Source organism: Aspergillus ruber (genome assembly GCF_000600275.1).
Source record: "Aspergillus ruber CBS 135680 unplaced genomic scaffold scaffold00035, whole genome shotgun sequence".
Lineage (NCBI taxonomy): Eukaryota > Fungi > Ascomycota > Eurotiomycetes > Eurotiales > Aspergillaceae > Aspergillus > Aspergillus ruber.
Window position 1 is genome coordinate 210876 of NW_024467331.1, and position 21784 is coordinate 232659.

Here is a 21784-nt window from a genome sequence, read left to right on the forward strand (position 1 = left end):
TTATATTGGTTGTCTTTCGGTTCCGTGTCGGTCTAGATCGTTTGTGTCGGATGGTGCTCGAGTGTTTGTGTGTCGGCTTGTCTTGGGGTTTCTCATTTGTGCTGGATGATGTTTCAGTGTTGAAGTTTCGGGTTGCTTGGACATCTCTTGTCCATTTGATTTTTTTTTTTTTTTTTTTTGGAACAATTCTAGCTCGTCAGTATCTCTATGGTTTATCTCGGTTGGCCGGGTTCGTTACTGGCTTTCGTGATTCTTTGAATGATGTTTGGGGTCTTCGGAATCAGTCACGGTTTATATAATAATTACGGCTTATGTTACATTGCCTGCTGGTGAGCAAAAGAATTATAACTGCTTCAAATCTTCATCTTGTGGGGTAGACGACCGTCTCTATTCTGTGCAGAAGGCGGAAATGGTCCATCTGGTTGTTTATTGTTCAGCAATACCACTGAAGTAGCGTGTAGCTGATGCAATCAATTTTATCTTCATGTTTACGAGTTGGTACTCTTCTATCTAGATCTAATGATGGTTTACAAAGTCTACAAGTCTCTGGTTCCTGCCTATAACTCGGCCAGTATCGCTCCTTCCACCAGTCTTGACCTAGTAAATAGACCAAAACAAACTGACAGGGTTGGTCCCTTTTCTTTTCATACCCACAACCTTAACCTCTCATTCTACTCTACTGATTTATTCTAAAATACCAAGCTAAATTCTACCGAATCAGCAAGCAAACGCATACCTCACGGAAACCCGCATCAATGCCGAACCAGAATGTCCAGACCTTCTACCGTCGCCCCTATTCTTCTCTCTCATTCTTCGTCATAATCGCATTCAATCTCGTCACCTATATCTGCTTAAAGCTGGCCACCGCGTTCGTAAAGCCTCAAGTTGCAGTGACCCTACACTTGATTCGTGTTGCCGAGCTTACATTCGTCCTGGGTTTGTCTTTCATTGCGATACTTCTGGATCCTGAAACTACGTTTAGCAGGATGAAAAAGGTCCAAGAGAATGAAGATGGTGAGGGCGGTAGAGGTTCATACAGGTACAAGGTCAAGCGTCCGCTGTTTGGGTTTAGGGATCTCAAATATTGCTTGGATTCCCCGGCTGGAATGGCGGATGTTTGGTGGGATGGGGCACGGTATGAACGAGCTGTGTTTGAGCTTTGATGGGTTGACAGGTTGGAGGGTTTGGTGTGTTGGTGTTTGAGCTGTTGTTGGTTTATGGCTGGGAGATGTTTTGGTGGTTTGTCGGAGGATTCGTCTCGAGTTCTGTGGGAGTCTGTCGGGGGTGTGATTCCGCGAATTTTGGGTTGTTCTTCGACGAAGCGAACTGCGGGCAAAGCTGCGAAGAATATTCAACTGTAATGTTGATTAGGCTATATTCACTTAGTGTTTGTTATGTCCATCGCTCCCGCTTATGGTGAATGTAATACCTCGATAATCTCTTACTGCGCAAGGGCTCTAACAGCTCAATCGTTCGCTCATTACCCAAATATGCCCTTTCTCTGCTTTTCGACCACTCTGAAAGAGAAATACCTAATGAACCAAATAGAATGGAAACCCTTGTGACCATTTGACTGCCATAATTACCCGAAGAAAGCATGTAGGTCTGCGATTCCAATCTGCACTTCCTCCGGACAAGCATCGCTCCTCACTCCGTCCGTTTTGTACCAACAGTAATACTAAGTAGAGAAAACAAATTGCCAAAATCTTCCAAGATTCTTATTCCTTGTTATCAATATCCTTCATCTTGAAACAAGATAAAAAAAAATAAAAAAAAAATAAAAAAAAACAAAAACAAGACAAACCCTCAAAAGCAACTAACAATGTCGGCCTCAACCCAAACCTTCTATTGGCAACCGTACGATGCGCGCGTTGTCTTCATTCTAATTTTGCTTGACATGCTCTCCTATATATATCTTACCTTGGCCCTTACCTTAGACAGCATGCGTGAGCCCCGCCTCTTAGCCCTCGTCGTAGTCATTACGAACTTTGTGACCTACGCCGAGAATAGTTTCGCTATTTTCCTCTGTGTGCTCGCGATCATTCTGGATCCGGCGACGACTTATACTACAACGAGGTTGATTCAATGCTCTTCTGAAAATGGAGAGAACAACAAGGGAAATTTGGAACTGAAGATCAAAGTAAAGAGACCGCTTGTTGGCTTTGAATGTCACAAGTATTGCCTGGAAAGTCCAGTGGAATATGGGGGGTTGATGGGTACAGGTACGAAGAGGGTTTGTACGGATTTGAGATGATTGCTTTTGAGCTGTTGGTTTGGCGCTGCGCTAATTTCAGGTGCTTGGGATTGGTGCTGATGTGCTATGGGAAATGGTTGGGTTTTGTGTTTGTGCGTTAATGCTGGGGTAGAAAGTTGTCTTTTATCGTTGTCTGTTCTAGTCAGGCCATTAGTGATATCCGGCACTTGTTCGATTGTTCTCGAGAAAGCACTGCGTTGGACAGAATGCGGGTGCGGTTTTTCTGATTCAATACTTGAAGCTGCTTCCTTTGCTCATACTTAGTGGCGGATCACATTAAAAATGGTATCTAAGCAGTCTGACTTTTTAGAAACATTTAAAATCACCAACCTGAATGACGGAGCTAAAGAAATCTATTTGAGATTTACGAAGTAGCTAGCTCCAATGAGGATCGAGAAAGCAAAGAAGTCCCTTGTTCATGTCTACCCTAATGGTATCGCTACCTCCATTCAACCAGCACCGCTAAATAGACGAAACAATCGGCCCTGAATTTCTTCGTTCCTGTTGTTCACCATCGCCATCCTCAATCTTAAAGCGTCGTGATTCTAGAAATTATACTACTCTATCAAATTCTTCCAAGTCTTCAGACTTACATCCGAATGAACCTCCCACTCTCTCCTCCATGACATAACATGCCCGCTGCTACCCAGACATTCTACCACCACCCTTATCACCTGTACAAGTATCAAAACTTTCACCATCTTTCCATTTTTCCCTGGATTTTATCAACGCTCGGCACTCAGATTTATCATCGTACTTCGTGCTTGGGTCATCATCATCGATCCGAAGATGACTTGGGCTGCGACTAGGATGGCTGGAGGTGCTCCAGACTGTGGGGAGGGAAACAAAGGAGGAGCCGGATGGAAGATTAAGGTCAAGGGACTGTTTGTGGAGTACTAGTGCATGAGGTACTGTGTGGAAAGCCTGGCGGAGAATGGGAGGTGTGGGCTGATGGATACAGGCACGAGGAGACGCTACTGAAGCTTTGAAATGAGTTGATTTTGCCTGTCGGGTCGGCGCTGTGGTGGTGTTGGCGTGTTGAGCTCGGGGTATTGGTGATTTTGAACGTTTGGGATCTGGTCTATAGTTTGCGCAATACTGCTGGTAGAGGAAATGCTTCTGATTATTGTATGTATAGCCCAATTGATCTGGACCTTTACTTCGCCAATTTTGACACCACAGTATCTAGTAAGGTTGGTCAAGTGGTTCTTGTCTGTTCTTGTAACAGCATCGCTCCTTCAGCTCAATATTTGTACTCCCAAGCTGACAGCAACTTGCATCAATGCTCCTAAAAATCCATCGATCCTCCTCCACCAAAGCTTCTTCCCTTCCATTATTCTCGCCGTCCTCTGCTTTCTTCCAAACTACCTCACATCCTACTGCAAAGCTGTGAATTGCCATCTCTCTTACATACGCCGAATCGCATCTTATCACGACCCGATCCCACATAAAAATATCAAACAAATATGGAGCTTTCCCAACAAGTATTCTACGGACTACCCTACAGTCCTCTTTACTTTCTCATCTCCATCGCACTCCTGATCCTCGACGGTGTGTGTATCAAATGCGTCTACATCTCCGCCTTCACTCTTCCAACCATTGGTTGTGTTTGGGTTTATGGAAAGAAACATAAGAAGACAATTATACGGATGTGATGAGAGGATATGTAAGTGTTTTTCTGCGGTTCTTTTGAGCTGGGTTGGTGATAGTGGGCGTTCATTTTGTTCTGGGTGCTTGTTTCTTTGGTGGGAATTAGGGAGGGCTGCTCGTGTATGAAGAATCATTTTGAAGGATCAAGAGTTGGTAAGAATCCCTGTTGTCGTGTTCGAGAAATTGGTTTTTTTGGTGATAGATGTTAAAGCAGGGATGTTAGGGTCAGGGACTTTACTCTGTACTCATTACCATGCTGGTTGAGAAGTATACAGCCGGATCAGTCGAGTTGGATTTTGTGTTTATCAGTTGACGCTCCTGTATAGATCTGATGAAACTGAATGGAGTAGGTTCCTACTTCTGGCACAGCAAACAATTCTTCTTTCCTACTAACCTCATCATCCTTGCATACGCTGATTGACTTCTTACTCCGAATTACCGACTGAAATCCGACTCTGAATTGCTGATCAACACTTGTACTATAAATCACAACCTCTACAAAGCTCGAGAACCGCACCGAAACAAACAAACCGAAACCCCAACGCTCTCCACATTCTCCAATGATGTTACACCACATCTTCTACACCAGACCCTACACCCCATGCACCGGATTCATCTACATCAACATCTACACAACAATCAACCTGGATGACATCCTCTCCAAGTCCTCCCTCTACCTGCTCAACGGATGGCTGGCTGGCAATGCGGTTGCAATATGCTTCTACAACATTGTCTGTGACCTACTATGTCCTGGGCTACGGAGAGGAGGTTCAGAAGGATGGGCTCCGGTATGAGCGGGCGATTCTCAGGATTTGAGAGATTTGGGTTGGGTTGTGCTGTGTTTGGGTTGTCGTGGTTTGCCGTGGTGGCTTGGTTCGAATTTTGGGTCTGCTGGTGGTCTTGTGATGGGGGGATTCAGTTGCAGGGGGTTTTGGTGAGCTCACTGACACCCTAGTCATTTGGTTGTCTTGCTAAGAAGATAGACAGCAGGGCAGTTATAAGCAGTGTTTACGGCCGGAGGATTGGATGTGGATTGATTACGGATCCATATTTATGATGCTTCGTTATGGGCATGACGATTATGATCATTCATATGTACACAGAACCCAATCCTCGAAGATCTATTATATCAGTCGACAATTAAATCACCGAACAAAACCAGACCCAGCTGAACACCAATCACCGCGACTATCAAACTATACAGTACCCGATGCATCTAGATCTGGGTCGAAAGAGGCGGAGGGAGAGCCTCTCCAGGCTTGATCATAGCCTCCTGACGACAAACCGAAATCAGACCACGCCTGTCAGGAGCTGGTGGGCGAAAGCCAACATAGGCCTCACGCCGCGCCGGCTCCCCTACCGTTACGGACCAGGTGTGCAGGCCGTAATAAGAGGCAATGGAGTGGACAAGCCAGCGACTATCACGGTCAGTACTTTCTCCTTTGCTCCATCGCATAGTATGCACTCACCCAAACCTAGCAGTCCGATCCTCAACCTGACTCTCAAGCACCATCTTCTCACCGTCACGCTCATCATGTGTGTACATCGCCTCGCGTATCTCTTGAAGCCTAGTTTTGTGCGCAGGCGAATCGTGCATTTGCCCGTTTCTTCCCACAAAGACTACTTCATCCTCGGAATCGTCAGACTCTGGTGCGTCTTGGAGGCCCTCCCTGTGCAGCAAAAGCTGCTTCTCATTCCAGTTGTGGATGAATTGTCTGATATCTTCCTCAAGATCCTGGAGCATGCCACGCGCCGCACGGGCATGTTTCAATCTCAGGCGCAGTTCCTTTGGAATGCGGTGCTTCTCTTCCTTGGTGACTGTGGTCTTCTTATCGATATGCGCATAGTGATGGTCCCAAAGAGGGGCGAGGTAATATGGCACGTGCTCGTGACGGGGGTAGGTAGGCCCAACGACCCAGTCATTCGGAGAGGGAGGTTCAGCCCACGGGTTATGGAGTAGACGGTCTTTTGAGATGGTCAGCATTTACGGGATACGTCCAGTACAAACTCGCGGAACAGTTTGACGCGTCGTGGTCAGTAATGAGCGTATATACGCCGCGGCGCTGCGCTTTACTACCCGTTTAACGCTCAAGACATACCGTTCTCCCAACGCTGTCTCCTCCGGCTCCCGTCCTTCCCCTTCTGCAAGGCCTCGCGCCTCCTCAGACTATCCCGACGAAGCGGTTCCCTCTTCCGGAACGATACGGTCGGCACCTTCGCCTCTTGGGGTTCCTTGGGCGCGCTCGTTCGCGTGGCCAGTCTCACGCGCGAGGAGCGGTGGTCAGTCACCGGGATATCATCGAGCGGGATAGTCAACGGGAGCGAAGCGCCACGCAAGGACCGGCTCTCATCATTAACGTCGATGGGTTCAGAGAGAGTGAGGTCTTCCAGCGAAGCTGTCGCCTGTTCGGTCCAGGCGGATATCGCATGGGTTTGCTGAAGTGTTAGGGACCCCTGGGGCGGGTCATGCGGTTGGTGCAGTTCCGGATGAATGGCCATTGTGAACGGAGAGGCGGTCGGAGCGGGTGTTTGGAGAGAGCTTATTTCGGGACGTAGGAGAGCGGTCGTGGGTCAGTATGCACTATTTGTACGCGACAAGATGATGGATAATAGAGGAGAGAGGAGAGGAAGAAGAGCGGGGATGCGAAGGAACAGATAAGACCAAGATAACCCACCGAGCGTGACGCGCCAGAGCGTCAGGATTGGAGGGTCGATGAGTCGATCCTTTTGAGTCAGGGCTGTGGGCACGAGAATGAGAATGCTACATTATTGGCGGACGGTCACGCAGCCCTAGCCCTGGGTCCCTGCGTCGGGATAAATGGAACAATGATAATGCGGTACATGGTTGTGCAGTTATGCAGGCTATTCTGTTGCCTGGATGCCTGGCGGAATGAATGTCAATGAGGTCACCATGTTTACAAGCACTACAATAATATGCTGTACTATGTCCTCTACTGTGTATGGTAGCGTACTCGTATCAGAACCGTAATCCACTATAGAGCCTAAAGGAACCACACCGAGTCCAGACACGCCCAGACCCAATGGAGGATGCCCAGTCCACGCCTGACCCAATCGGGGAGACTAGAGTGAACTGTCTCAATCCATTATTATTGTAAGATATCACCCTATGGAGCACTGTTCCCAGTGGGAATATGTAGACATGTCACTTCGCAGCATATATTGTAACTATTGACAGGCAACAAGACAAAAAAGGTCCTGTCCAACTTGGCACTCCACCCCGGGCGGCTAAACCTCCCTTTGTTGCTCTTCTGGTTTATCATTATTTAGTCTGTCTCAGCCCCGGAAGTCTTGACGCAACGATCACGTCTCGTCCTTTTTTTCTTCTTCTTTTCTTATAATCCATAGCCATAATAATAATAATATTATTGTTATTAGTATTCCTGGTATTCCTTCTGTTCTCTTGATTTCTTTCATTCTTCCTCGCTATTCTATCTATTCTATCCATATCTCCCGTCTCCGCAATGAAGATCACCACTGCGCTTGCGCTGAGCGCAACGGCATCAGGCGCGTTGGGAGCTGTACTTCCCCAGCAGGAACCATTGATAGATCATACAGCTCATGTCCATCATGAACCTGAGAAGTTCCTCATCGAGCTGGCTCCGTATCAAACCAGATGGGTGACCGAGGAGGAGAAATGGGTTCTCAAGCTGGTACGTTACTATGAATCCAATATACTCCGCATTCCAGATAAACCCCAGGACCAGACTAATGGGTAACAATTCTACAGGATGGCGTCAACTTCATCGATGTCACCAGCGCACGCGACACAGGAACATACCCCTCCGTCATCCGTACAACCAACACAGTCCGTTACCCCGGGAAGATGGAACACCGCGACAATGTCACCCAGCTAGCCCGGGGTCTCTCGAAGGAGAACATGAGGCAGAACCTGGAGCATTTCACATCCTACCACACACGCTACTACAAGTCATCGACGGGCGTGGAGTCCGCGACATGGTTGTACGAGCAAGTCGCCGGCCTCGTCACGCAGTCTGGGGCTGACAAGCATGGCGCTACGGTGGCGCAATTCGCTCATCCCTGGGGCCAGTCTAGTGTTATTGCGAGGATTCCTGGACGCAGTGGGAAGACAGTCGTCGTCAGCGCTCACCAGGATAGTATTAATCTGTTCTTGCCGTCGATTCTGGCTGCGCCGGGTGCGGATGATGATGGGAGTGGGACGGTGACGATTCTGGAGACTCTGCGTGCGCTGCTGCAGTCTGACGATATTGTGGGTGGGAAGGCGCCTAATACGGTCGAGTTTCACTGGTACTCTGGCGAGGAGGGGGGTTTGCTGGGCTCCCAGGAGGTTTGGGCGCAGTACAGAAAGGACCGCAGGGATGTCAAGGCTATGCTACAGCAGGACATGACTGGTTACGTTCAGGGAACGTTGGATGCTGGTCGCGAGGAGGCCATTGGTGTTATTGTGGACTTTGTCGACCAGGATCTTACGAAGTTCATCAAGGAAGTTATCACTACGGTAAGCTGACACTTCATATTCTTTGTTGGGCACAAGCTGATGAAAACAGTACTGTGAGATCCCCTTCGTCGAGACCAAGTGCGGTTACGCCTGCTCCGACCACGCATCCGCTAGCAGACAGGGATATGCCGCTGCGATGGCCATCGAGGGTGAAATGGAGAACACGAATAAGAAAATCCATACGACCGATGACCAGATCAAGTACCTAAGCTTCGATCACATGCGCCAACATGCCACAATGGCATTGGGCTTTGTCTACGAGTTGGCATTTGCACCTTTTTGATCTCCTTCTCTTACTTCTTATCCTTATATACCTTCGAAAGACGATATTCCTTGAATCCGGCGTTATGCGACCGCGTCATGGGTAATGATTGCATGTTGTCTGGCTTGTCGGGCCTGTTTGCTTGAAGTGTTCACTTGACCTCACGTTGCTGCATTCTATCTTGCCGTATACCCCTGGTTCAGTACATACGGATAGATTATTTATACTTATTCCGACGCCGCCAAGACGCGATATTATTATTATTCTCATGACTTATTTCGTAAAACACGGGGTACAGTACTCCTGAGACAAGTCCCACGTGACATCATACGTAAAAGTCCTCCGCCAAAATGGCGGCAATTGCCCGCTGTGGCTCTACAGATCACAGCCACACATGTGAATCCGGATTGCAACAAGGAATTTGTTCCTTTTCTCTCATACTCAGGCTCGCTACGGGCCTTGAACATTCCAATCCGTCCGTTGTCCAACGGACTTTCCATGTATGGTGTCATTTATCCTGCTGGTTGGCACGCACGCACAGCTAACACGTACACCAGACCGCCTATTGGGATTAAATCCCAGGCAGATTGAGGGGCAAAAGCAGGTCTCTTTGTGCCGGTATTGATCTTCAAGACCAATTCGATCACCCTTTCTTGATAGTTTTTCAATTGTCACACCGGTTGGGGCAAGATATCTCGGCCCTGCAATTCTACGTCATTGGCTTGATTATCGCATCGCTCTGCCGAGAAAGACTATCATGGACTATTCCGGTCCCTACGCCAAAGAGCTCGAGCTCGCATGCTTAACTGTCCAACGGGCAACGCTCTTAACGAAAAAGCTCCTCGAGGCAGTCGACAAGGGAACACTGGACAAAAGCGATGATAGTCCCGTGACGATTGCCGACTTCGCCGCTCAAGCATTGATCATAGGCGCAATTCACAATGCTTTCCCTGACGATGAATTCGTGGGCGAGGAAGACTCGACAGCTCTGAGACAGGATGAGACTCTTCTCGAGCGCACCTGGGAACTTGCTTCGACATCCCGTCTCGACGATGAGGCCAGTGAGAGCTTGCTCTATGCTCCGCGATCCAGGGAGGAAATGTTAGAGGTTATTGACCGGGGTGCTAAGGGGCAGTGTACCCCTCGCAGCCGTGCGTGGGTTCTGGATCCCGTGGATGGGACTGCGACGTTTATGAAGAACCAGCAGTATGCGGTATGTCTGTCGCTGGTGGAGAACGGGCAGCAGAAGATGGGTGTTCTGGGCGGTCCGAACCTAAATCTCGAAGACGGGCGGATTCACGAAGAAGTCATTGACCATGATGGATATGGCCACCAGGTCTTCGCTGTTGCGGGTGAGGGCGCATGGATCCGGAAGATGAACACGGGTTCGCTCCTCCCTGCAACCAAGCTCGACCCCGTGGCACAGATCACGGACCCGAGTGAGATCCAGTTCGTCGATTGCTCAGCGGCTACATCGTCCAATTTTGAACTTCACGCGCGCGTTGCGAAGAGACTAGGTGCCCCGTGGCCGCCGCGCGCTGACCTCTGGGCCGCGCAGCTGCGCTATGTAGCAATTGCCATCGGCGGGTGTCACGTACTGATGAAGGTCCCTCGCAAAACATCCTACCGATCAAAGATCTGGGATCATTCTGGGGGGATGTTGATTGCGCAGGAACTTGGGGTTATGGTTACGGATCTTACGGGAAACCCGGTGGATTGTAGTTTGGGGCGGACGCTGGCGGGGTGTTATGGGATGGTTGTTGCACCTGCTTCTATTCATGGACGGATTGTTGAAGCTATTCGGGAGACTATGGAGGAATCGGATGATGGCGATGAGTAAACATGGTATTGGGTCGTCGTATCCTTGGTTGGGATGTGAATAAAAGTAGATGCGGATAGACGTCATCATTGCAGTTGCATCATCGACTAGAGTACGAGGACATTGATATAAAAGTTGATATTTTTGCATCTCGATATATTCTTCTAATAGTATTTGTAGATTTTCAATTGGTATAGGAAAATGACATCCTGTAAGTTACTTTATCAAGTCTACTGGATATATACTGATTTCTAGACAACCCATTTGCGCGCCGGGAATCTCATCCCACATCTGCTCTCTCGACATATCGCATTCTCGTCCCTCTTTCATGGATGCTGGTCGTCATCGTGGGAATCTACTACACATTTCACTCCCCTGACGTCAAGCATGGCCATCGCATCTTCAAACAAGGCAACAAGCACACCACGCCGTTTAGCCTGAATGGAACGCTCGCTGGAATCTACTGGTACCCTCCACTATGCCCATACCCATGCGCACATATACTAACAACAATAGGATCCTCATCCTCCTCTCCCAAATAAGCTATGTCTACCATCTTTTCTCCCGACAAACCGCCCTAGTAACCTCCGCCGCCAACATCGCCTCCCACTTCATCCTCAACAACCTCGCCCTCTTCATCTGGATCCTCCTCTGGACCCGCGACCACTTCTGGGGCTCCGAGATCTTTCTCATTCTCAACTTCATCAACCTCCACGCCGCATACTGGCGCCACCGTCGGCTTCCGGCATTCGTGCATCTCCCTGCTATCGCGGGACCGTATGCGTGGACGTTGTTCGGGTTGTTTTGGAATGGAGCTGTTGCAGTGAATAGTGATAAGTTGCCGGCGAGAATTGTGGCGAATGTGTTTATTTGGGTGCTGTTTGCGGTTGGAAGTGGGCATATTGCGTCGACTCAGGATTATATTTTGGGATATTGTTTGAGTTGGTTGATGCTTGGTGAGCCTTCCCTTCATTCTACTAGAGATGCACAGGCTGATTTGAGCAGCATTGGCCGTCAAGCAACTCGCGATCAAGGTTATTGCTTTGCAGTGGATTTTCGCATTCGTTATATTCGCTATTTTCCTGATCGAATCGGTCTATCTGTCTAGTACCAAATACTACGGTCGTGATTCGCTGTTTCGACGTGTGGCGCATCCAGAGACTGACCGTGAGCGTGAGCCATTGCTTAACTAGAAAGTAATGAACGTGTGATATCTGGATCTGGGACTCGGACCATCCCTTAGAGTGTCGGGGATGGGTCTGTTCTTGTGTGGATCTACCGACTGGCTGGATCGATTTATGATACTGTGTCTTGGTTTGGGGTAATTTATTGTGTTTACATATACTGAAGTGTATGGATAGTTCTGTGGTTCTGGGTTGGATGGTGGGCCGATATGTATATATTTCGGAAGTTCTACCCACGGGGCGACGCATATGGCAATAATGTTTACAGGCACGAGGACCGCTACTTGGTACAATTAAATTGAATTAACACTGCAGAAAACAATCCGGAATAACAAAATGCAAATGAACACGCAAGGTACAGCCAGGTTTACTGGTGCATTCACTCGGAATTGCTGCTCGTCGCCCCGCCGCCAATCGCCGTTGCCGTGACGACAACCTTAGAAACAGCCTACGAGCAGCGAGCTTAGCGCTGCGAAACAGCTCAGCTCCGGTTCCTGAATTATTGTCGTGGTTTTAATTTCATTCAAACTGTCTTCATCCCCGTGTCCGTTTTTTTGTGGACGTATTTCCGTGTTGGTTGTTTACTTTTATAAAAGTATCGCCGCCTCACCGTCTATCTACTTGTACACATCCACACCGTTATTTCAGCATTCTTCCGCAGCTCGTGCTTTTGTTTATCTTTTACTTATCGCAGAAGAACAGGTCCTGCAACTATCAGGCTGTCTGTGAGTAGGTGACATTCTTCAACTTCTTCATCCAGTAAGGAATGACAGCGTTGCTAACTGCCGTTCGTCGTTTGTCCTTCAGACTCGAGCAAACGAACTCTCATCTTCTTGTCCTGACCATTTCTCATCTCACTGCCATGATATGAGCAGCTCTTGAGCAAAAGAAACAGGCTTGAACAAACACGCGACGATGAATCCCCACTCATCACGCATGTACTCTCATGCCCGAAACTACTCCGCAGACGAACCCCCGGCCTACAGTGCATATGGCGATTCCGCATCTCTGCTGGAAAATGAGTCGCCGCCCCGTCATGGTGGACCAACGATGAGATTGTTGCCTACGTCGGGAACGGGCGTGGATGAGGAACTCGATGACGAGGATTTGCAGGATCATACTTCATCGTATCAGTATGAGTCCGAGTATCCCTCGTCAGAGTATCAGTATCCGGATGAGGATGGGATGTCACGGTTCGTAACCTACCCCGTGTGAACTAGTGGTCATGGCTAATTTGCTTTTAATTGTGTCGGTCAGTCGTCAATATTCCCGCGGTTATTACCAATACGATGGCTACGATGATTCCCCCTCCCGACCACCTTCGAGTCTACACCACATTCCCTCAATTCCTCCCCCAACAGCTTCTCAAGCCGATGGTCCAGACTATTTATCTCGTCCAGGATCGCCGCTGCGCCCCTGGAGCCCCGCTCGCTCAGACTGGACCAGAGCACCCAGACCCCCATCCGTTTCTAGCTCGCAGTATGAACGGGCCGATCTCAATGGTAGTCCACGGCCAGGAACGCCTAGCACTCGCTATGGGGGTAGTCCGAGACGTCCATTACCACCAGCGCCCCTGTTCGCAGCACCGACCTCGTCTGCTACCGGGCAGGATACGAGTATTGATATTGGTGATGGTCATGAGGATGATCCCTTCGGTGCAGGTGGTAGGATGGTAGATCCGTTTGATCAGCGTGCCAGTTTTATGAGTGAAGAGACAATCATCACGGATGAGAAAGACGCAATGACCAAGATTGATCTCGACGATGATGAATATGTTGACGAGGATGATGAGTCCGTCGACCCGAACATGCATTATGGTCCGGCACCTGTGAAGCAGGGCCGTCGTGGTGTTCGGGACACCCTGATGACGAAAAAGGAAGTGCAGCTGATCAACGGTGAACTTATTCTGGAGTGCAAAATCCCGACTATCCTGCATAGTTTTCTGCCGAGACGCGATGATCGGGAGTTTACGCACATGCGGTATACGGCTGTTACCTGTGACCCAGACGATTTCACACAGAAAGGCTACAAGCTTCGCCAACAGGTCGGCAATACAATGCGCGAGACAGAACTCTTCATCTGTGTGACCATGTATAACGAAGACGAGATCGGTTTCACCCGGACCATGCACGGTATCATGCGTAACATCAGCCATCTCTGCTCGCGGACGAAGTCCCGGACCTGGGGCAAGGACGGATGGAAGAAGATTGTGGTATGCATTGTGGCAGATGGTCGCAAGAAGGTTCATCCTCGCACGCTAAATGCCCTAGCCGCACTTGGTGTGTATCAGGAGGGGATTGCCAAGAACGTTGTCAACCAGAAGCAGGTCACGGCGCACATGTATGAGTATACCACGCAGGTGTCATTGGATCCGGACTTGAAGTTCAAAGGTGCTGAGAAGGGAATTATGCCGTGCCAGATCTTGTTCTGTTTGAAGGAACATAACCTGAAGAAGCTTAACTCGCACCGTTGGTTCTTCAATGCGTTTGGTCGTGCCTTGCAGCCTAACATTTGCATCTTGCTTGATGTCGGAACCAAACCTGCTCCTACCGCATTGTACCATCTCTGGAAAGCCTTCGACCAAGACTCCAACGTCGCCGGTGCAGCTGGAGAAATTAAAGCTGGAAAGGGCAAGAATATGTCCGGTCTTCTGAACCCCCTCGTCGCAAGTCAGAACTTCGAATATAAAATGTCCAACATCCTCGATAAACCACTGGAATCGGTCTTCGGGTACATTACCGTGTTACCCGGTGCGCTGAGTGCGTATCGGTTCTTCGCGCTGCAGAACGATGCCGATGGCAATGGGCCGTTGAACCAGTATTTCAAGGGAGAGACGCTTGTGGGGCAGGATGCGGATGTGTTCACGGCAAATATGTATCTTGCTGAAGATCGTATTCTGTGCTGGGAATTGGTTGCTAAAAAGGAAGAAAGATGGGTATTGAGGTTTGTTAAGAGTGCGGTTGGCGAGACTGATGTTCCTGGTACGCCCCTTTCCCCCATTCTGACCAGTAAGCTACAGGGTGCTAACTTGTCTAGATACTGTTCCTGAGTTCATTTCGCAACGTCGTCGTTGGCTGAACGGTGCTTTCTTCGCGGCTGTGTATTCCATCGTCAATGGTAAACAGATTTGGAAGACGGATCATACGTTTGCACGGAAGATTCTGCTTCAGATTGAGTCCATCTATCAGATCTTGAACCTTCTCTTTACGTATTTTGGATTGGTATGTCCTCCCCTTTCAGTTTGATGTTGATATGCTAACGGGACAGGCAAACTTCTACTTGGCATTCTACTTTATCGCTGGCTCCCTTTGCGACAAGAAGATCGATCCCTTCGGTCACAACGTGGGCAAATATATCTTCATCGTGTTGCGATATGCGTGTATCCTGGTTATGTGCTTGCAATTCATCATTTCAATGGGTAATCGACCTCAAGGGTAAGCTTCAACCCTCATTCCGCATATAAGCGACATTCTAACGAAGCGAGCAGCGCCAAAAAACTCTATCTCTCAGGAATAATCGTCTACAGCATAATCATGATTTACACAGCCTTCTGCACCCTCTACCTCGTCGTCCTCGAACTCATCGCCGCAACAGGCGGCGATGTCGACCTCCCCGTCTCCGACGGCCTAATGGTCAACATCGTCGTCTCGCTGCTCTCCACCGTCGGTCTCTACTTCTTCACCTCCTTCCTCTACCTCGATCCCTGGCACATGTTCACCTCGTCCGCGCAGTACTTCGCCCTCCTCCCGTCGTACATTTGTACCCTACAAGTTTACGCCTTTTGCAACACACACGACGTAACTTGGGGAACAAAGGGAGACAACGCCCTAAACACTGACCTCGGTGCGGCACGGATAGTCAACGGTTCCGTCGTCGAACTCGAAATGCCCTCCGAACAACTCGATATCGACTCCGGGTATGATGCCGCGCTGCGCAACCTCCGTGACAGACTGGAAGTCCCCGAACCGCCCCCCTCCGAGTCCCAAATGCAAGAAGATTACTACCGTGCTGTCCGTACATACATGGTTTCCATTTGGATGGTTGCTAATGTCGTTCTCGGCATGGCGGTGTCTGAAATCTACGGTGTCCAATCGAGTGGTACGAACGTTTATCTCGCTATTATCTTGTGGTCCGTGGCTGTGCTGGCATTCATTCGTGCCGTTGGCTCAACTACATACGCTATCCTATTCGTCGTCCAGAAGATTGTCGAGGGCAAGACCAAGTTCGATGCGGGGAATATTGCGAATGCCAACGCCGCCGCGAGCGTTAATGCAAGCGCTGTCGGAAGCAGTACCAGTACCGCGTTACGGTATGGAGGCGGAACTAATGTTAAAGAAAAGTTTACGGAGGCCTGGTGGGCTACTAAGAGGGGGGCTGGGAAAATGAAGTTTTGGAGGAAGTAGTTTGTTTTATTTGATTGGGAGGGGTTTATTTTGTGTTTTTCTCATTGGTTTTTGATATCTCTTATGTTTTGTTTGTATGATGTATGATCGTTGTTTATGATAAGGGTTTGGGCTGGGTTTGCTTTCGGGATATGTAATTATGGCTTAACGATTGTTTATTTAATGGTTGTATAAATGATTTACATGCACGTCGTGATTTGGTTAATCTTGTGACGGTTAGCGGGACGGCAGAAACGGCTCTCATTGAACCGCGCTTCTGCCGCTTCAACGCATCCATTGCATCTATAAAAGCTCGACATCTCTCCCTCAAAGGACCACGCACTTTCCCTTCCCCTTTCCCTTCTCCTGTTTGCATCGCCCGGTGCACTGCCCTCTTACCAAGATGCTGTGTTACCTGATGATTTCCCCTTTTCCAGTATGGTGCTGTCTACTCTCCTCAGGGTGGCCGATGGGTCATCTGGACAATTGAGACATTGAGACCTTGTTACTGTCACTTCATTGGAAATTGAGCTACCCACTTCACCCTTGATGCTGTGCTGCTGCTTATCATTGCAGTTATGGGCCTCTTCACGCGTCCGCCAGCTGATCAGTGACCCTTTGAGTTGCCTCCAGGCATGCTATCCTATTTGGGCTTTCCCTTGAGGACTTCTGGATCCTTGGCTGCCTTTCTTGTGGTCTCTCATCTCAAGATTTCATAATTGCTTCTTCACCAGGCTCCCAAGATTCTACATGGGAAAAGTAACATTCTGGTTATCAGGCTACCAAGTCTGGCTATGAACCGGGTTGCGCCTGTCCCCTTCCACAGCTGTCGTTCAACCCCACCAGGATCAATTCATTTACGTATCCTCACCATGTTTACCAGCCAACAGCGAAATCACTGCATTCTTTTTATTTCAGCGTATTTGACATGCGAGGCCTGGAGCTGCAACAACCAAATGCAATTGGCACCAAATCTCAGCCTCCAGGCGTCACTAGTAGATGAAAATAGACACATCAGCAGTCTTAAATGATATTTCCAGGACAAGAGAAATTTGCCTCATTGCTTCTGCCGATGAGAAAGGTGGAATGGTGGACTTGACAAGCCGAGGGTAAGTATAAAGGGGATGATTGAGGCCACAGAGGTTGCAACATCTTAACCTAATTTCTCCCATAACCCGCACTCTCCCCTTCTGCTTCCACTTCCCTCCTATTCCCTCTTTGCAAGTCACCTGTCTGTTATAATATACCCCTAAACGTCCCCAATTCCTAAAATATGCCCCCTACCTTTCACATGAACAACTTCAAGCCGTGGGCTCACCCTTTGGAAAGCCATTCTCACCATGCAAATCACCCAATACATGTACCCCAAGAACCCGAAAAATCCCCTTGCCCCAAGCCTGTCACAGGCTGCGCCTGTAGAATAAATAATATGTTATTCAGAGGGATGGTCAGACTGGCTACCTACCCCGCATAACGTACTTTTGTATATAGAAGCTGTCCGATCGGACATCCGTCCTTCTCTTCTTCAATGAAATCTCTTGTATGGTAGCTAGTTATTAGCGCTGCGGGCTTAACCCCTAACAAAGCCTCATCATGATTCCCTTCCAAACACTTTGCCACTTCTCGCAGTTGGTAAGGCTATTTCGGTAGCTGCACATGGGGTGCGATTGTATAAATGTTGTTGACGGATGCAATTCAGACAAAAAGGGGGGGGGGTGAAGATGAGATTTCGAGCCTGGTTTTATTCAATACTGATAGAATGTGTTGGTTAATCTATGACCTCCTTTTTGTAAAGGGTTAGACCCTACTAAGTACCTCGAGACGTTTCGACGTCTCGGATTGAAGCTATTCAGAAAGTGGGCCCATGGACGTGTCGGAGATGCGGCTTAGTCAGGGTTGAAAGTACGTATTAAGCGTATATGGTGGTCGAGGTCTCTGATTCTTGCAAAAGTGTGCTAACTAGGATCCTATATAAGACCGTAACTACCTTATAGAGTATACTGAGCGATTGTGCGGTTTCAAAAGCAGTAATAGCAGAGTAAATACGCTGCTTGCGCCATATGATATCAGCGAGGCATCAATCAGGCATGAGTTGGTATTGTTTGGTAAGGAACCTCTATATCCCGACAGGACGAACGAGACCACGTGACAATCTGGCCGTCTTCTCAGATAGCCGCCGCTCCGTACACATTTCTTCTTCAACGAGTTCTTTTGTACGCTATATCTAGTTATAGGTAGCTAGGCTACGGCTCTTGACACTTTTAGCTTGCACCTTTTGATAGTCTGGGCTCTTTTGGCAATTTAAAGCCCTAGACAGTGAGGAAATGGGTCAAGCAAAGCACTGAAGTTTTCAGGTAAATAACAGCCAAAGAGGGCCGGGGGAACCCCTCAAACATACACCATAGTTACATGTACCCGCCGCTGGGACGGCTTATGACATAATCAATCAATCAACCAACACACTAATGTCACATGCTCACATTCCTTGGCGGCAACAGCGCGGTGGTAATAGATTCCATAGGTCTTACCATCTCTAGACTCTATTGATCATCTCATCTCACTACATCCTATTCCCTGCGAATTATTTCCCAACTTGACTTGAAATAGTTTCAGATGGAAAACTGACACGTATCGCCTGCCTGTGTGAACAAGGCCGTCAGCAACCTCTCTTTTTACAGTATTGTTTGTCAGGCAGGTGCATTTCTAATTCTTATTAGGCAGGTGCACTCCTTGTTCTCATCAGGCAGGTGCACATCTAGTTCTTATCTTTTCAATGGCCGCCGCCATAACCAGCTAGGTGTTCAGCCCAATCCGATCCTTGACAATGTCTCGACCGCGTACTCGCAAATTATGGTGTGCTGTCCCTGGCAACCTTATGCAGCCATTCTCTATAGAGTGTGTTGCAGACCAAGACGATATTGAAACACTCATGAAGAAGATATGGGAAGAGATAAAAGAAAGAATCAAGGATACTGCACCTCACTACAGCAATCTCACTCTCTACAGCCCTGTGGTGCAACTCAATCATGAAGAGGAGTTTAGGATTGATAATGGTGAATTCCTACATCCACGCCGAATGATTACATCACTCTTCCCCGAAAGCAAGGATTCAGATGTGGATATCGTTGTTGTTGTGAGCGGGGATACCACTACACGGAAACAGAAGCGCTCTGAACCACAAAGTGGTGAGACTCATTCTTAATGATCTTCTCATGCTTATAGTTAACAATTACACATATAAGCGAATATACATTGGACAAATCCCATCACAGAGAATCTATTGATATGCCCTCGAGAGCGTACAGTATCAAAACTTGCGATCATTCTGGATGAAGTGAACATAGTCCATGTGCGTGGAACACCAGCCAGTGGCAAAACATGTCTCCCGGAACTTTTGAGAGACCACTATCTTAAAGAAGGAAGAAAGGTTTCTTTGATCAAGAAATGGGAAACACTTCATTACAAGAATCCTTGGAGCAGTCTTATCGAGCTTGTTGAAAAATGGAATGAGGGACTGGAAGGTGCCCCCATCACTAATTCCACCATGACTTCATTGCAACCAGAACAAGATTTCTCTTGGGTTTTGACATCGAACACTGTGGTTCTTGTGGATGAGGCACAGGTGGCCTACAATGATACTGCACTCTGGAACACAATCACCAAAGAAAAACGAAGTCTTACCTGTTTATATAATTTTCGACTATGTCTTTTCTGCTCTTATGGCAGCCCGAGAACAGGCCCAGATCAAACATTCTTCACTCCAGTTACCCTTTTTGATGGACAACGTATCTCATTGACACCGCAAAACCAGTCACGCTCACCAAATATTGGTCTATTCTATGACAAAGAAGAGTTCAAGGATGTTGATTCACGGTTACTTACATACAAATATTCAGAAAGGTTCACTTTTGATGAAGATGCCCAAGACTACATATTTGCATTGACAAACGGCCATCCAGGAGTGGTGGAATCCATAGTCAATGTACTTTTCCAGGTACGTGCCAAATATCCCTTTTTATTTTTATTTTTTTTAGCTTCCCCATATTGGGAAATGCTGAGAAGTTTTATCTGAGCAAAGAAGTTAACAGTTTTAGGTCTATCGCCATGACATCAAGCATAGGCATAATAGGACCCTCACAGAAGATCATGTCATCTGGTTTCTGGAGGATACCGCTACAGTCTTTCAAAATCTTAGCAAAGAGTCAGTTAATCACTCTTTTCCAGTTATAGAGAGATGCACAAGTGGAATTTCAAACATATTGAACACAATTACAGAAGATGGAAATATTCTATTTGATCTCAATGATGCAGACATCAGGTTCTGTTATCAGAATGGTTGGATTCACAGGGTAGCCCTAGATGGTGAAAATATTGCAGTTCTGCCATCGCGCTTACATGAAAAGTAATTCTTCTCATATGCCCCTATTGTTTTGAACTGACCATATTAGGTACATTGAATACTCGATTGGCACAATGTCAAAACCCCTGCCTGCCAGATTCGACTCGCTACAGAAATCATGCAAAGAGATTCTCTGCAAATTCTCCATCATGAACTTGAGGCACTCAGTTGAGGGCAAAAAAATGTCAACTGCATCACAACCCAGACCTATGGAAGCCCAGTATCAAGCTGAATTCTACAGGGGGTTTGTCCATACAGCAGGGCGAGGTGGACCGATATCCACTGAATGGTCAAGAACCAAGGATGGTCGAGTGGATTTCTATATCCCAGAAAAGAAATGGGCCATTGAATTGTTGATAGATCATTTTGAAGTCAATGAACATATCTCTCGATTCAAGGACGGTGGAAAATATCATCCTTGGCTGAAGGAGAAAATGGTCAAGGATTGGATCATAATCGACTGTGCGACTTCTTTACCAACCAAAGGTGTGTTATTACTCCATGTTTAATTCAGTAGCCATAGTTTATTCCACTAACAACTTGATAAGAGTTCTCTGAACCTAAGCTATGGCATGTCGTGCTCGCCAATGATTATTCTAAATTGCAGTTATATAACCATCAGCAAGCTCTTATGATGTCTGTGCATCTACGTAATTGAGAATCAACAGGGATGATATTGCTATTACACTGCTTAATTACACATGTCTTTTATTGTGGTATCTTTGTAAGCTGCAGCCAACTTCTCGACTATCAAGCAATCAAATGAATTCACCTGATTTGCTTTGTCTTACCCCTATGATTTCTTCTCTTTTCTCTTCGGGGTTGATATTCTCGTCTTATGGCTACCTATTATAGATTGAGAATAACATTATCTCGTTTTATCTACTAGACTGAAACTGTGACAATAAGGGCACAAGTGGAAATAGAAAGCAAAAGCTGTATCGATGTCTTTCCAATCTCCTGTGGATCTCAGCTCAGCCCACACGATAGTCGGCTGTGTTCCAGGCAGCGTTGAGCAAGCTCCTTCGGCCCAGATCGATCCCAGAAGCAGACTGCAACTGCACCCCGAGCTTAATCTAGATAATTTGACCAGACAAAGACATGGCCACAATTGACCATCAGATTGATAATTCCGGCGCTTGGGCCGTGGGTTTTCGCACCGGGTATGAGTGGCTGTAGAGTATTGTACCCCTCCATAGAGCACCTAGGCTGATTGCGTGAGCGTCAAGAGTTCACACCTCCGTGGCGTGGTTGATATCAACAAACGCCGCGATCTGAGCAAACCAAGAAAATACTTAGCGTGGGCTGCGCGGCCACACATCATGTAGATAAAAGC

The 21784-nt window shown here is 47.7% G+C and overlaps 9 protein-coding genes across 9 annotated transcripts; 8 read left to right on the forward strand and 1 right to left on the reverse strand.

The window, feature by feature from the left end:
• The first annotated feature begins 6 nt into the window (after positions 1 to 6).
• EURHEDRAFT_244745 (uncharacterized protein) lies at positions 7 to 356 on the forward strand. Its single transcript, XM_040778082.1, has one exon. The coding sequence runs from the start codon at positions 51 to 53 to the stop codon at positions 297 to 299; it is 249 nt and encodes an 82-aa protein (XP_040635133.1). The 5' UTR covers positions 7 to 50; the 3' UTR covers positions 300 to 356.
• A 399-nt stretch (positions 357 to 755) lies between these two features.
• EURHEDRAFT_406098 (uncharacterized protein) lies at positions 756 to 1163 on the forward strand (the record flags this gene model as incomplete). Its single annotated transcript, XM_040780441.1, has 1 exon — positions 756 to 1163. One exon carries the CDS (start codon positions 756 to 758, stop codon positions 1161 to 1163), a length of 408 nt encoding a protein of 135 aa, XP_040635134.1.
• Positions 1164 to 4917: 3754 nt separating this feature from the next.
• EURHEDRAFT_416501 (uncharacterized protein) lies at positions 4918 to 6622 on the reverse strand. The gene is made up of 3 exons (XM_040782970.1): positions 6004 to 6622; positions 5374 to 5869; positions 4918 to 5322 (listed from the first exon to the last, which is right to left on the reverse strand). Exons 1-3 carry the CDS (start codon positions 6401 to 6403, stop codon positions 5121 to 5123), a joined length of 1098 nt encoding a protein of 365 aa, XP_040635135.1. The 5' UTR covers positions 6404 to 6622; the 3' UTR covers positions 4918 to 5120.
• A 446-nt stretch (positions 6623 to 7068) lies between these two features.
• On the forward strand, positions 7069 to 9066 carry lap1 (putative aminopeptidase). The gene is made up of 3 exons (XM_040782971.1): positions 7069 to 7575; positions 7653 to 8402; positions 8452 to 9066. Exons 1-3 carry the CDS (start codon positions 7387 to 7389, stop codon positions 8683 to 8685), a joined length of 1173 nt encoding a protein of 390 aa, XP_040635136.1. The 5' UTR covers positions 7069 to 7386; the 3' UTR covers positions 8686 to 9066.
• Positions 9038 to 10639, forward strand: EURHEDRAFT_416503 (inositol monophosphatase family protein). The gene is made up of 2 exons (XM_040782972.1): positions 9038 to 9164; positions 9222 to 10639. The coding sequence occupies exon 2, from the start codon at positions 9422 to 9424 to the stop codon at positions 10502 to 10504; it is 1083 nt and encodes a 360-aa protein (XP_040635137.1). The 5' UTR covers positions 9038 to 9164; positions 9222 to 9421; the 3' UTR covers positions 10505 to 10639.
• Positions 10640 to 10684: 45 nt separating this feature from the next.
• Positions 10685 to 11676, forward strand: EURHEDRAFT_518446 (DUF1774 domain-containing protein; the record flags this gene model as incomplete). Its single annotated transcript, XM_040786677.1, has 4 exons — positions 10685 to 10694; positions 10739 to 10949; positions 11000 to 11439; positions 11489 to 11676. 4 exons carry the CDS (start codon positions 10685 to 10687, stop codon positions 11674 to 11676), a joined length of 849 nt encoding a protein of 282 aa, XP_040635138.1.
• Positions 11677 to 12582: 906 nt separating this feature from the next.
• On the forward strand, positions 12583 to 16070 carry chsB (chitin synthase class II; the record flags this gene model as incomplete). The annotated part of the gene is made up of 5 exons (XM_040784997.1): positions 12583 to 12854; positions 12925 to 14648; positions 14704 to 14888; positions 14935 to 15101; positions 15155 to 16070. The coding sequence occupies 5 exons, from the start codon at positions 12583 to 12585 to the stop codon at positions 16068 to 16070; spliced, it is 3264 nt and encodes a 1087-aa protein (XP_040635139.1).
• A 2505-nt stretch (positions 16071 to 18575) lies between these two features.
• On the forward strand, positions 18576 to 20854 carry EURHEDRAFT_244951 (crinkler effector domain-containing protein). Its single transcript, XM_040778083.1, has 3 exons — positions 18576 to 19234; positions 19292 to 20043; positions 20144 to 20854. Exons 1-3 carry the CDS (start codon positions 18874 to 18876, stop codon positions 20453 to 20455), a joined length of 1425 nt encoding a protein of 474 aa, XP_040635140.1. The 5' UTR covers positions 18576 to 18873; the 3' UTR covers positions 20456 to 20854.
• Positions 20625 to 21313, forward strand: EURHEDRAFT_416510 (uncharacterized protein; the record flags this gene model as incomplete). The annotated part of the gene is made up of 2 exons (XM_040782973.1): positions 20625 to 20934; positions 20997 to 21313. Coding segments are annotated over exons 1-2 (410 nt in total), but the record flags the coding sequence as incomplete, so codon positions are not given.
• Positions 21314 to 21784: the final 471 nt, after the last annotated feature.